General features: G+C 39.8%; 1 protein-coding gene across 5 annotated transcripts in view; it reads right to left on the bottom strand.

Annotated features, from left to right (window-relative positions):
- NEK7 (NIMA related kinase 7) overlaps nucleotides 1–10619 on the bottom strand; it is a 78110-nt gene extending 67491 nt beyond the window's left edge. The window contains exons 1-2 of one of the 5 annotated variants that reach the window (XM_070746383.1): nucleotides 10524–10619; nucleotides 3738–3823 (exon numbers count right to left, since the gene is read on the bottom strand). In XM_070746383.1, coding sequence (XP_070602484.1) covers nucleotides 3738–3794 — 57 coding nt within the window. In that variant the 5' untranslated portion in view covers nucleotides 3795–3823; nucleotides 10524–10619. Of the gene's footprint in view, nucleotides 1–3737; nucleotides 3824–10074 lie in introns of all 5 variants that reach the window. The other 4 variants (XM_070746387.1, XM_070746384.1, XM_070746385.1 and 1 more) reach the window with 4 other exon arrangements.
- Between the last annotated feature and the right edge of the window lie 2303 nt (nucleotides 10620–12922).

Raw genomic sequence — 12922 nt, 5'->3', positions numbered from 1 at the left:
AGGCAAAACCCACAGCCACTCCATCTTGTCAGGCCCTAACAGCCTCCAGGCACCGGCACATCACTTCCACTGCTTTGCCAACTGGACATGGGGTGGAAATGTACAGCTGGGTGTCATCAGCGTACTGATGACACATCACCCCATGCCCTTGAATGTCCTTACCCAGTGATTTCATGTAGATATTAAATAGTAGGGGGGAGAGGACTGACCTCTGAGGCACCCCACAAGGGAGAAACCTTGAGGTCAACCTCTGACCCCCCACTAACACTGACTGCAATCGGCCAGAGAGGTAGGAGAACCACTGAAGAACAGTGACCCCCACTCCCAACCCATCCAGCCAACACACAAGGATACCATGGTCGATGGTATTGAAAGCCGCTGAGGTCAAGAAGCACCAGAACAGAGGATAAACTCCTGTCCCAGGCCCGCCAGAGATCATCCATCAGCGTGACCAAAGCAGTTTCCATGCTGTAGCCGGGCCTGAATCCTGACTCCCGAGGGCCTAGATAATCGGCTTCTTCCAAGGACCGCTGGAGCTGGAGCACCATCACCTTCTCGACAACCTTCCCCATAAAGGGAAGTCGGGAGACTGGATGGTATTATTAAGTATGTCTGGGTCCAGGGAAAGCTTCTTGAGGAGGGGGTGCACAAGTGCTTCCTTGTAGGGAGCCGGGAAGGACCCCCATCCTCAAAGAAGCATTGACAATCTCCTGGACCTAGCTGCGTGTCACCTCCCTGCTGGCCGAAACCAACCAGAAGGACACGAATCCAGTAAACAGGTGGCGGAACTCACAGCTCCAATGGCCTTGTCCACTTCATCAGGTGTCACCAGGTCAAACTCCTCCCAGACAGGTGGTCAGCCAACACTGCAGTCCAATTGGAGTCAAGGTCCATCTTAGTGATTTTATCAGCGAAAAATGCATTAAAGTCCTTGGCACTGCCCTGCAAGGGCTGCCCAACTCTCCCCTGATTTAGAAGAGAGCGGGTCACCCTAAACAGGGCAGCAGATTGATCTGAAAATCATCAATCTCCGGGTGTGTAATTTCACTACAATTTCTCAGCTTAATTTGGTAGAATACTCATCAATGCTCAGCTAGCTGAGAATCTTTACTGCAGGCAAGAATGAATTGTCACCAACAGATAGAAAGTCTATTATAATGTAAAGTTATCAGGGACTTGTGTATTTTCCCAACTGACTGTTTTTCCTACTGTCCTTCCAAATAAACTTAACACTAATTTAAACCCAAATCTGGGCAGCTCTCAACAACCTCACCTCCCTTAATGGCCTTAATGGCCTTGGACAACTGTGATATATTTACAGAATGTTCCTCTCTTGCTGAGAACCATCTTGCTGGAACTCGAGTATAGATAAAGCCACTACAGCCAAAGAAATTAATTGCAATTGCAACTTACATTTTCATCCAAAATAAAAAATAAAAGAATATAGCATCAGATTTGATTTTAAGGTAAGTATATACATCTTGAAAATGTAAAATCTGTGTCACTTCTTTTAACCCTGCTGTTCTGTTTAAGAAAAGTAACAAATCTTATGTTCCCGGGTCACCCTGACCCGGACCGAAAACTCTTCATTTGCAGTGCTTATGTTTGGTCTTTTTGAAAGCTTTTTTCACTTGGAAAGTAGTCTGAACATTTCTGCACACAATGATATGAAAATTGAAATGAAAAAAGTAAATCTTATTGGTTTATTTTGCGGATATAATGCACGCCCCCCCTGTTTTTGTGAAATTTTTTTCAATTTATGGATAGTTTTGCTTGCAAAATGCATTCTATTTTACTAAAGTTGGTATGGGATTGGTAGCTTGAACATTTCTGAACATAATGATATGAAAATTGAACTGGAAAAATTGATGCATATTGGTTTATTTTGTTGATGAAATGCACGCCCCCCCGTTTTTTTTAAATAGTCTTCACTTTATGGATAGTTTTGCTAGCAAAATACATTCTATTTTACTAAAGTTGGTGTGGGATTGGTAGCTTGAACATTTCTGAACATAATGATATGAAAATTGAACTGGAAAAATTGATGCATATTGGTTTATTTTGCACATAAAGTATGCCTCAATTATTTCAATTTATATAAACATTATGCTGTTAATTTCAAACTTACATACTTTTTTTTAGTAAAATGGATTTGTTTCATAAAATTAGTTCTCTGGCTACAATGTGGTTGATTTTCAAAAGGATATTCCAAATATTTCTAGACAAATATGTATAAACAGTGACAATAATGGCACACAGCAAGGCCGAGGGGGGTGGCCCTTTTGTGGCAAAAATAAACCAATAAGAACCATTTTTTTCAGTTCATTTATATTTTTCTTATATTCAGAAATGTTCAATTTAGTATATCAAACCTTTTGGGGGAAAATTCCTTAGGGATTTGTAGCCTTAAAAAATAGAAATTGACACGAAATTAAAAAAGGATGGGGGGAGGGGCTTTTTGATCAAAATAAAAATATAAGTCTCAATTTTTCCAGTTCAATTTTCATATCATTATGTTCATGAATGTTCAAACTAGTTTTCCAGTTGAAAAAGTTTTCAAAAAGATCAAATTCAAGTACCTAAAAAAAATATTTTTGGTCCGGTCACATACGAACAGAAACAGATTCAAAGTTATGATTTTTTTTTGCCCAGAAAACAATTAGCCACCACCCCAAAAATATTTTTTGATGATCAGCATTGTTAAATTGAGTAAATGAATGCCTAAGATTTTAAAGAATATTTCGGATTTGGAGCATAAAAAAATAAAAAGTGAAAATGGTTGCAAGCAGCCAAGGGGGGGGGGGAGGCCTTATTTCTGATGTTAAAAAACCAATAAGAATCATTTTTTTCAGTTCCTTTATATTTTTCTTATATTCAGAAATGTTCAAGCTACCAATCCCACACCAACTTTAGTAAAATAGAATGCATTTTGCAAGCAAAACTATCCATAAATTGAAAAAATTTTCACAAAAACGGGGGGGGCGTGCATTATATCCGCAAAATAAACCAATAAGATTTACTTTTTTCATTTCAATTTTCATATCATTGTGTGCAGAAATGTTCAGACTACTTTCCAAGTGAAAAAAGCTTTCAAAAAGACCAAACATAAGCACTGCAAATGAAGAGTTTTCGGTCCGGGTCAGGGTGACCCAGGAACATAAGATTTGTAACTTTTTTTGCCCAGCAAAAACTAAGCCCCCCACCCCCCAAAAAAAATTCTCATAGAGAGAACCCCTGAAATGATGAACCTACATGAAATTTCAAGTTTCAGATATGCAGGGAAAATTTTTTACAGGGACTCAAACTTGGCTTCGGGTCACATACGACCCGAACAGAACAGATGATTGCTAGTTTCAGGAGAATTATTTAAATTTGGTTTCAAAAAATAGAAATATATCAAAAGTTATACTTTTTTTATGATCAGTTTTAGTTATATAATCTTTTCAGGGATATCTGTATTAGATGAATTACAATTTTTAAGGCTTCAGTTTTTCTTTCCTTTCTTTCCTTTCTTCTTATTATTATTTTTTTTAGTGTTCTTCATTACCCCATTTCATTCCTGTCCATGTTTCCCATTCATGTTTCCACTAATTCCAGAAAAGGGAATCAGAAACAGATTCTGGAATAGATGATATCATTGGCATTCAAACTACCTTTTAGTCTATATGATAACAGTTCTTTTAATATTAATGTATTTCTGACTACCTGCTTGTACTAGGTTATCTAGATTACTTTACCTGTGGTTGAAACTGAGACACAGGAGGACCTGGCAGACCCTGTGATTGTTCATCCATTATTTCAAATCACAATCCTTTTGAATAACCTGCATTAAAACAGAATACAATGAAAACAGATTTTTATTTGCATTTTTCTGAAACACTTTACAGGGTTAATGAGCAAAAGATTATAATCGTAGTACTGATAAAAGAAGAAACCACAGAAAAAATAGTGAAGTTAATGTATTTACATACAGGAAGAGCACGTTCAGTCAGCCAAAGAAACATCAATTGATCTTATTTTGCATGTAACCTTTAGCCCAAGTTTGCATTTAAATATCTGTGCCCTTTTCATTTCATTTTATTTTCTACAGATGAAAGCTGGTGGCTCACAATTTCATCTACATAATCTTTTTGGAACTACAGAGACATCTGAAGGATCCAAGACATTTATCACAATGATGAAACCAACATTGTGCTATACATACAATATTACAACATACATACAGTTAACAGGCTCAGACTTAACCCTGACAAGACCGAATGGCTATGGGCACTGAAAAATTACAGCAATTGTCCATCTTTGGTTCAGGAGGCGTGTGGAATTACCGCACTCAGAACAGGTTCTCAGTTTGGGTGTCCTCCTAGATCCACAGCTAGGATTAGATCATCACCTGAGAGCTGTGGCCAGGAGGACCTTTGCACAGGTTCATCTAGTGCACCAATTACAACCATACCTGGATCAAGAGGCTCTTCTCATGGTCATTCATGCACTTATCACCTCACGCTTGGATTATTGCAATGCATTCTACATGGGGCTACCCTTGAAGAGCATTCTGAGACTGCAGCTGATCCAGAAAGCAGCCACGTGAGCTGTTGTGGGTGCACTGTGGTACCAATTCTGTACCAATTCTCCATGGTCTGAACTAGCTTCCAATTGGTCTCGGGACCCAATTCAAGGTGTTGGTTATTACATTTAAAGCCCTACATGGCTTAGGGACAAACTATCTTCAAGACCGCCTCCTACCACATAGCTCCCAGCAACCGATAAGAGGCCACAGGGTTGGCCTTCTCTGGGTCCCGTCAGGTAAACAGTGTCGGCTGGCCGGCCCATGGGGGAGGGCCCACTTTGTGGCTGCTCCGGTTCTTTGGAATCATCTACCTTCCAAGATCCGGACTGACCTCACTCTACTGGCCTTCTGAAAAACCATAATGTTCTGGCTTTTCCAACAGGCCTGTGGTTGAGTTAATGGCACACCATCAAGATCTGACCAGGAATGATATGCATGGGTTTTTTTTAGCTGTTTGGGTGTTCATCGTGGATTTTAAATTGTTTTGTACTGTTTTTTACTATGTTTTATTTGTATTTTATGTCCATTTGCTGTGAACGGCCCAGAGTTTTATATTTATTTGTAAAATAAATAAAATGCATTCAGAAAGTATTCCTCCCTCCCTTAATTTTGTCAATTTTGTTGTGTACTTAGGATCCTTGTCATATTGGAAAGTGAAACTTTGGCCCTGTCTGAGGTTCTGAGTTATAGAATAGGTTTTCACTGAGGATATGTAATTTGCTCCATTCAGCTTCCCCTCAACCCTGACCAGTCTCCCAGTCCCTGCTGCTGAAAAACAACCCAAAGCATGATGCTGCCACAACACTTCATTGTTAGGATGATATTGGGCAGGAGATGGGCGGTGCCTGGTTTCCTCCAGACATAATGTTTAAAGTTGACACCAAAAAGTTCAATTTTGTTTTCATTAGACCACAGAGTCTTGTTCCTCACAGTCTGAGAGGACCTTCAGGTGCTTTTTTGCAAACTCTAAGCAGGCTTTCATGTGTTTTGCACTGAGGAGAGGCTTCTGCCTAGCCACACTGCCATGAAGCCCAGGTCAATGGCAGGCTGCAGTGATGGTTGTCCTTCTAGAATTCTGTCCCATCTCCACACAGGCATTCTGGAACTCAGTCAGAGTGACTATCGAGTTCTTGGTCACCTCTCTTACTAATAAAGACCGTCTTCCCTGATTGCTCAGTTTGACTGGATGACCAGCTTGTAGAAGAGTCCTGATTGTGCCAAATTTCTTCCATTTGAGAATTATGGAGGCCACTCTGTTCTCAATGCAGCATAAATTTAATTGTAGCCTTCCCCATATCTGTGTCTTGGACTAATCCTGTCTTAAGCTCTGCAGGCATTTCCTTTTAACCTCATAGCTTTTGCTTCGCTACAATATGCAATGCATTGTCAGTTGTGAGGTCTTCTATAGAGAGGTTGTCTCTTTCTAAATCATGTTCAAGTTAATTTACCGTAGGTTGACTCCAATCAAGGTGTAGAAACATGTCAGCAACTATCAAGAGAAAAATGGGATTCACCTGAGCTAAATTTCAAGTGTTGTTGCAAAGGGCCTGAATATTTATGCCAATGTGGTACAGTGATAACTCATCTTACAAACCCCTCATCATACAAACTTTTCGAGATACAAACCTGAGGTTTAAGATTTTTTTGCCTCTTCTTCCAAACTATTTTCACCTTACAAACCCAAGCCACTGCCACTGCCACCGCCTCTAGACTTCTGTTGCCAGCGAAGTGCCCATTTTTGCACTGCTGGGATTCCCCTGAGGCTCCCCTCCATGGGAAACCCCACTTCTGGACTTCCGTTGCCAGTGAAGCACCCGTTTTTGCCCTGCTAGGATTCCCCTGCAGCATCACAAAAACATGGAAGTCCGGAGGTGGGGTTTCCCAATGGGCACTTCGGCTGGCAAAAGGGGTGAGTTTGGGGCTTGCATGCATTAATCGCTTTTCCATTGATTCCTATGGGAAACATTGTTTTGTCTTACAAACTTTTCACCTTACAAACCTTGTCCCGGAACCAATTAAGTTCGTAAGATGAGGTATCACTGTATTTCCATTTTTTTTTCTTCTTAATAAATTTACAGACGTTTCTAAAATTGTTTTTACTTTGTCATTATTATAGAGTACTGAGTGTAGATTAATGAGAGAAAAGGTTCCGGAGAACATTTATATTGCTAGAGAAGCCTTGTAAACATACTAGAAATAAGAATTGGTCTATTCATTCTTATTCATAAATACATGACATCCTCTCAAAAATAAGCAGACATGTAATTCTGCTTAACAAACTTTCTGAGGTAAATCCAGGATAATCTGTAAACCTCCTTGTGCAAATCCCAGAAGGGTGAGTTAGTACTGCCAATGATATAATTCTAAGTGTATGTAGGATTGTAGATTTGCATGCAATTTTTCCTGAGGCACGTGACTATAAAATAATAAAAGGTTAAGTATATACTACAGATTTGCCCAGATTTAAATCATGTGGATAGGTTCCCAGAGGAGCAGGATTTCTTCAATTTCTCCTACTTCCAGAACCCCCAAAGGCATTAAACATTTAGATTAGCTTGACAGTTGGTCCAAATATATTCCTTCCCATTGGAAGCAGTAAGAGGAAATATTTTTCCCAAATAAGAAAAAAAGGCAGTGACAATGTTTTTATCCTGCCAGTCTTGTTACCAAATGGGCATCTGAATCTTTTGGAGAAGGTTTTGAGAGTTCTGTTCAAACAATAAGAACATTCTGCCAGCAGCGGCATGAAATGACAATTTTTTAAAAGCACATTTTAAAACCCATAAAGATAATTCCTTATTATCCATTTATTCAAGAAGAAGCTAAGACTGAATGTCAGCATTGAGTAAAATGAAAATGTGAGTATATTTTATTAGCTATAACTTTTTTCTCAATAGTATTATTGAGATCTGAAGTAACTTTAAATGTGAAAACACCGTGGAGGATATAAGATATAAAAAACATGTTGCAAAGAATGGTAACAACAGAAATACATTTCTACAGCTCCTTGTTAAAGTCAAGCCAGAAATTCAAATATACTGGATGCAGAAACACTGAAAAAGTCTATCCAACAGAATAATGTCACATAGCAGAATTACTGACATAATATTTGCACTTTTAAGACTGAAAGCTTCTTTTTAAGGTGTTATAAAAATGTAAATTAAAGTACAAATAATTTTTTCTAGACATTTTTTCACCAACATCTCTATTTGCACCTTTTAATTCTTAAACTAGGTGGTTCTCCATACAATGGTCCCTAAGCCTTTGCATTGTGCTTGAAACGTTACCAGAAAACTGTTCCACGGTAGTTATTTCCTTTTGTTTTTAATTTTAAAATAATTGTAACTGATGCAAGCAGCACATGTCTTAATAACAACCTCTACACTTAAGACCAGTGTGTGTGAGGGGGGGGGGGAGATATATGAAATCAATATTAAAGAATCCTGGGTTTTCTTAGAAAGGTTAGATATTATGATAACATTTCCCTTGAAGACACTATCCATTTTCCCTGTAGTATGTTCAATAAGTTTATTTTTTTAAAAACCCATTCATTTTCACTGAATTAAACCAAACTCTCTTCTGTACAGGGAGAGGGAGAGGGGGAGAGGAGGAGAGAGAGAGGGAGTGTGTGTGTGTGTGAGAGAGAGAGAGAGAGAGAAGGAGGTTTTGTTTGAACTTGATGTGCTGAAAAACAACTCTCAGAACACATTTCAGAATGTTCTACAATCTAAAAGAATTTGATTATTAATACGGACTTTTAGAGACAGAGAAACTTTATTAAAATATATGGTTATACACCAAACAGAAGTGAAAAATAAATTATATTCCATCCAATTTCAAAAAGAAAACATTATTCATGCCTCCGGTATACAAATCAAGTCCAGAAACTTCTAATGGATATGATGGTAAAAACATCAGCAATCATTTTATACATCTCCCAATTCTGTAGTTGCATATAGCATGTAACTGTCATATGAGAGCAGCCTGGATAGTTGTAATTAGAGGGAGATTAACTCTGCCCTCCAAAAATGATAGATATGGTATTTCAGAAGCAGGTGTGCTACTGTCTCAATTTCAAAGTCTGAGCAGAGACACCAAAGCTTTTCATAAGGAATACCATTGTATCTTTCTATCAGGACCATTCAGTTAAGAGCACCCAAATGTGTTCATATAAAGGTCCTTCTGTGAGACAAAACCAATAAAAGATACAAATACTGGAGGATTGTAAAACTGAGTTCTGTTAATATTGTAGCAGAAATGAAAAATGGTTTTGAGTTTGTTTTGGTAAAACAAAACCTAAAATTTTCTGCTTGACTTCTTTCCAGGTTTAAATTAAATAGCATTACTGGGGGTGTGGGAGGCAAATCTACTACAGTGAACCATGTCATCTATTATTTGTTTCTTCCAACAAGACTGGTATCTGTCAGCACTTGTTGGGGTAATAATTAATCTCTCCAAAATTTGTTTTAGCTAATAGTTCAATTAGCTCAGACAAAAGAAAGGCAGGACTGGGTAAATTCTAGTGTTAATGAGCCAGAAGTCAGCAAAATACTGGCCTCCTTTCTTACTTACTCTAAACAGAAGCAATTTCAAGCAATGCTAGGCACTTCTCCAGCCATTTACTAAGTCATTCTACCTCAATCCAAACTGAATAATATATATATTTGTAAGGGGAGGGGGAGATGAGTAGTAATTTCTGCTACGGAGCCCTTAAAACTTAAAACTCTCCCTTGAAAATACCTTTAGAAGCAATATATATTCTTCAAATGTAGTTCAGCTGATCAACACCCACTGACCAATTTAATACCCCAGGGAATTTAATCATGAATGTCACCTTTTAATTCCTGTAGTAAAGGGCCTGAGAATTTTATTAAGAGGTTTAACTAACAAAGGAAGTTTTCTCCTTCTCTTCCTCTCTCCCCCACATCCTATTTTTGACAAAACACAAACTAAACTGTTCAAAAAAAAATAAAGAGAACACTCAAATAACACATCCTAGATCTGAATGAAATATTCTCATGGAATATTTCATTTGCACAACTATTCCATTTGCACAACTGCATTGTCAATCACTGATTGTCAATCAGTCTTGCTTCCTAAGTGGACAGTTTGATTTCACAGAAGTTTGATTTACTTGAAGTTATATTCTGTTTTTTAAGTGTTCCCTTTATTTTTTTGTGCAGAGTATTTTGGATTCGTTGGCAATTCTACACAACATACTTTGTGTGTGTGTGTTTGGGGGGTTTTTTTAGTGCAGCGCTTCCCTAGCACTCTAGAAGTCAAATTCCCATGGACTTCAGTGGGATTCGTTCCTGGATAAACAAATCTAGGCTTGCAAAATCTGGCACCATATTCGAGGAAAAAAACAAAACAAACCCATCTCTCTACTAGCCTCATCCCAATAAGGCTGGGTTCAATACCGAAACCGACCTGCGGCCCTAAGGCCTGCGCTTTGCCTTCAAACCAGGATGGGGAACAAGCACCCAATTCGGACTGGGGATGCCTACCAGAAACTCCGCTTCCACGCAAAGTCAATCGCGGACGCCGCCTCCAGCAAATCTGGGGAAGGATACCCCTTTCGCGTGCTTTCCTACCCACTTTTATTTACTAGCTACGTAATACTTAATAATAATTGTCAACCGGCTGCCCGTTCTCGTTTTGCTTGCAAAACCCAAAAGCAACCCCAGCCCGGCACTCTTTCTCTCTCTTTTTCAAGCTACCGTCCCAGCCGGCTGCGTTCTCGCAGGAAGTCCTTTCTGAAGAAGTGCTGCTCATTGGCGACACTAGGGGCTTGAAAAGAAGGAAGAGAGGCGAGCGAAAGGCGAAGGCGAGCCGCTTTCCCAGCCAGAAAGAGAACCGGTCCCCCCAGACCTACCCACCGGCCCCTCACGTGAGCCCAGGAAAGCCGGGCCACCGTCTCACAAAACAGCAAGCGAGTAGAACGGCTACTACCTACCGCCCGAAGAGCGGCGAAGGACGCCGGCGGGGGAAACGAGTCGCGGAGGGAGGAGTCGGGGAGGCTCAGCGAGAGCGCACGCGTCACGGGATGCCCGGGAACTCGCGCGCTGGGTCGGCCCGGAGTGGTGTTTGGGGAGGGGCAATGGAGGTGGCCGAGGGGAGGGCGGGCTAAAAATTCCCCGGCCCCGAATTGGCGGCTACGGTTTCGAGGCCAGAAAGTTCTTCGTGTGGAGAACCGAACTTTGGTTTTTTTTTTCTCTGAAAAAGACCCGCTCAGAGATTGTAGCCGCCCTGCCTTGCGCTTTATTATTGTTGTTGTTAATAACAATAATAATATTTTTATTTATTTATTATTGTTATTTCCCTTTAAGGGATAGCCGTGGTGTTGATTTCCTTTTCGGAGCCTAAAATGTGTAGGAGTCGTTACGTAATTCGGAATTTCTCGTGAATGGCTGATTGAATTTGGAAGCTTTCCCCGAATTTGGATGACCTAATATGACCCCTCTCAGTTTTAGACTGTATACAAACGAAAACTGGAAATGTCTTCAGTTAAACTTGGACCTTCAACAATTATGTTTGCATTTAGAAGCGATTGATTGCATGGGACAGATAGCCTAAGCACCCAGCCCTTTGCAAACATACCATATATATGTTTTCATACAATTTTGCTCATTGAAACTTTTGTTAGGGATAAAGTATCCCTTACATAAGTTACATTCTAACTAAAATCTTGATGTCTAGCCTGATGAAATGGTTTAAAAGGATTTCTAAGCAGGGTGACTAGTTTTCTGTAAATTTTATATCTTGATTACCTTACTTCAGAAATGTTTTTGTTTGTTTGTTTATTTATTTATTTATTCACTCACTCACTTATTATTTATTTGTCAAACGTGTATAGGATAGCAGTAGTTTGTATAAACATAACATAAGTAAAAAGTGACAATAAAAGAGGACACTAGGACAGGGATGGTAGTCACAGTGGTGTGCTTGAAGTTATAGCCTGTGGTGTGCTCTTACCGGCTTTGTTAATATAATGTGTAAGGGACAGAAAGATATCACAGCAGTCCCTAACTCTTTTATTCAGCTGCTTGTATGCTTCAGTATCTGCTTAAAATGTAAATGAATTACTAAGAAAGCCTCTCTTAACTGAAGATCAATCTCAGGATTGTCCTTTCTATCTTACTTTCTTGAATATTTTCTTGAATAATTATTTTTCAACAATCCTACAGTGGGATTTAACCAAAGGATGTTGTCATTTCTGAAGCCATTGGCTCCCATAACCTTCCCACTAGCACAAAAGTAAAATTAATTCTATGATTTGTGTAGCATGGGTACACAAAAGTATGTGTAACATCTAGCATAAGCAGTGCTGACTCCTGCTTATGCAAATGTGCATTATTGGAAGTTTTACTCAAATACTGTGTGACAGTGGGAATGTGAGGAGTGCTAAATATCAAACAGAATACTTGGGACCCTTGAAGTAGATAAATGGCTTGCAAACATCCTTTTGCAACAGCCTGAAGATTGCTTGCCCACATTGATTGGAAGCCTTGTCCCAGCACTTTATAATATGGGGAAAGTATTGGGAACTCTTTGCATACATCTGCACTTTTATTTCTCCAGCTTCTAAATAGTTAAAGGGATATACTCTGAACTCTGAAGTACAGGATTGGGTAGTTGGATTCTACCCTGTTCCTTCCAACACTATACCCATATGGTTTACTAACTCCAGCAACCTTTGGGGTGTGGGAAAGGGGAAGAACAAACTGCTACATCCCTATGTGTTGTGGTTCAGCCTGAGCCAGATCAAAGACCAGCTGCGTCTCTGCTGGCTCCATGCCCGGGGGAGGCTGAGAGCGGAAAGGAGAGTTCTTGGCAGTCAGACAGCAGTCACGAAAGTGAAGGTGATGCAAGGCCTGAGAGCTCTGGGGAAGGGCTCTCCCAAGCAAGTAGCTTGGATTCTCTGGATTCCTTGGAGTCCCTGGATGACGAAGCACAAGCTATCATTAGTATGCGACAGAGACACAGAGATCAAAGGAGAAATCAACTACGTAGATATTATCAGCGCTGAATGAGGAGCACCTGGGGGTTGGGTGTGGTCCTCATTAGCAGGGAAGGGTTTATAAGGCATGCGAACCCTTTCGGCAGCGTGGAGTGTTATCAAAGGGGAGTTGGAGTTATCTGCCTTTTCTCTCAGCGTTTTTGTTCCTCTCTCTTGGCCCAGCAGCCTTGAAGACTGGTGGGAGGTGTGTGTGTTTGTTAGCTCAACAGCCTCGTCTAGCATTAAGAATCCTGTGTTTCTGTATGAACAATTGCCTTCGTGTATCTATTTGGAGTTCCAGTGTTTTCCTGATCAGTAAGGACATTTTCTGTTGGCTTCTTTTCTCTTTATCATTA

Source organism: Erythrolamprus reginae, chromosome 3 (genome assembly GCF_031021105.1).
Source record: "Erythrolamprus reginae isolate rEryReg1 chromosome 3, rEryReg1.hap1, whole genome shotgun sequence".
Lineage (NCBI taxonomy): Eukaryota > Metazoa > Chordata > Lepidosauria > Squamata > Dipsadidae > Erythrolamprus > Erythrolamprus reginae.
The sequence above is the reverse complement of the archived record's forward strand: the minus strand, read 5'-3'. Positions and strand labels throughout refer to the sequence as shown.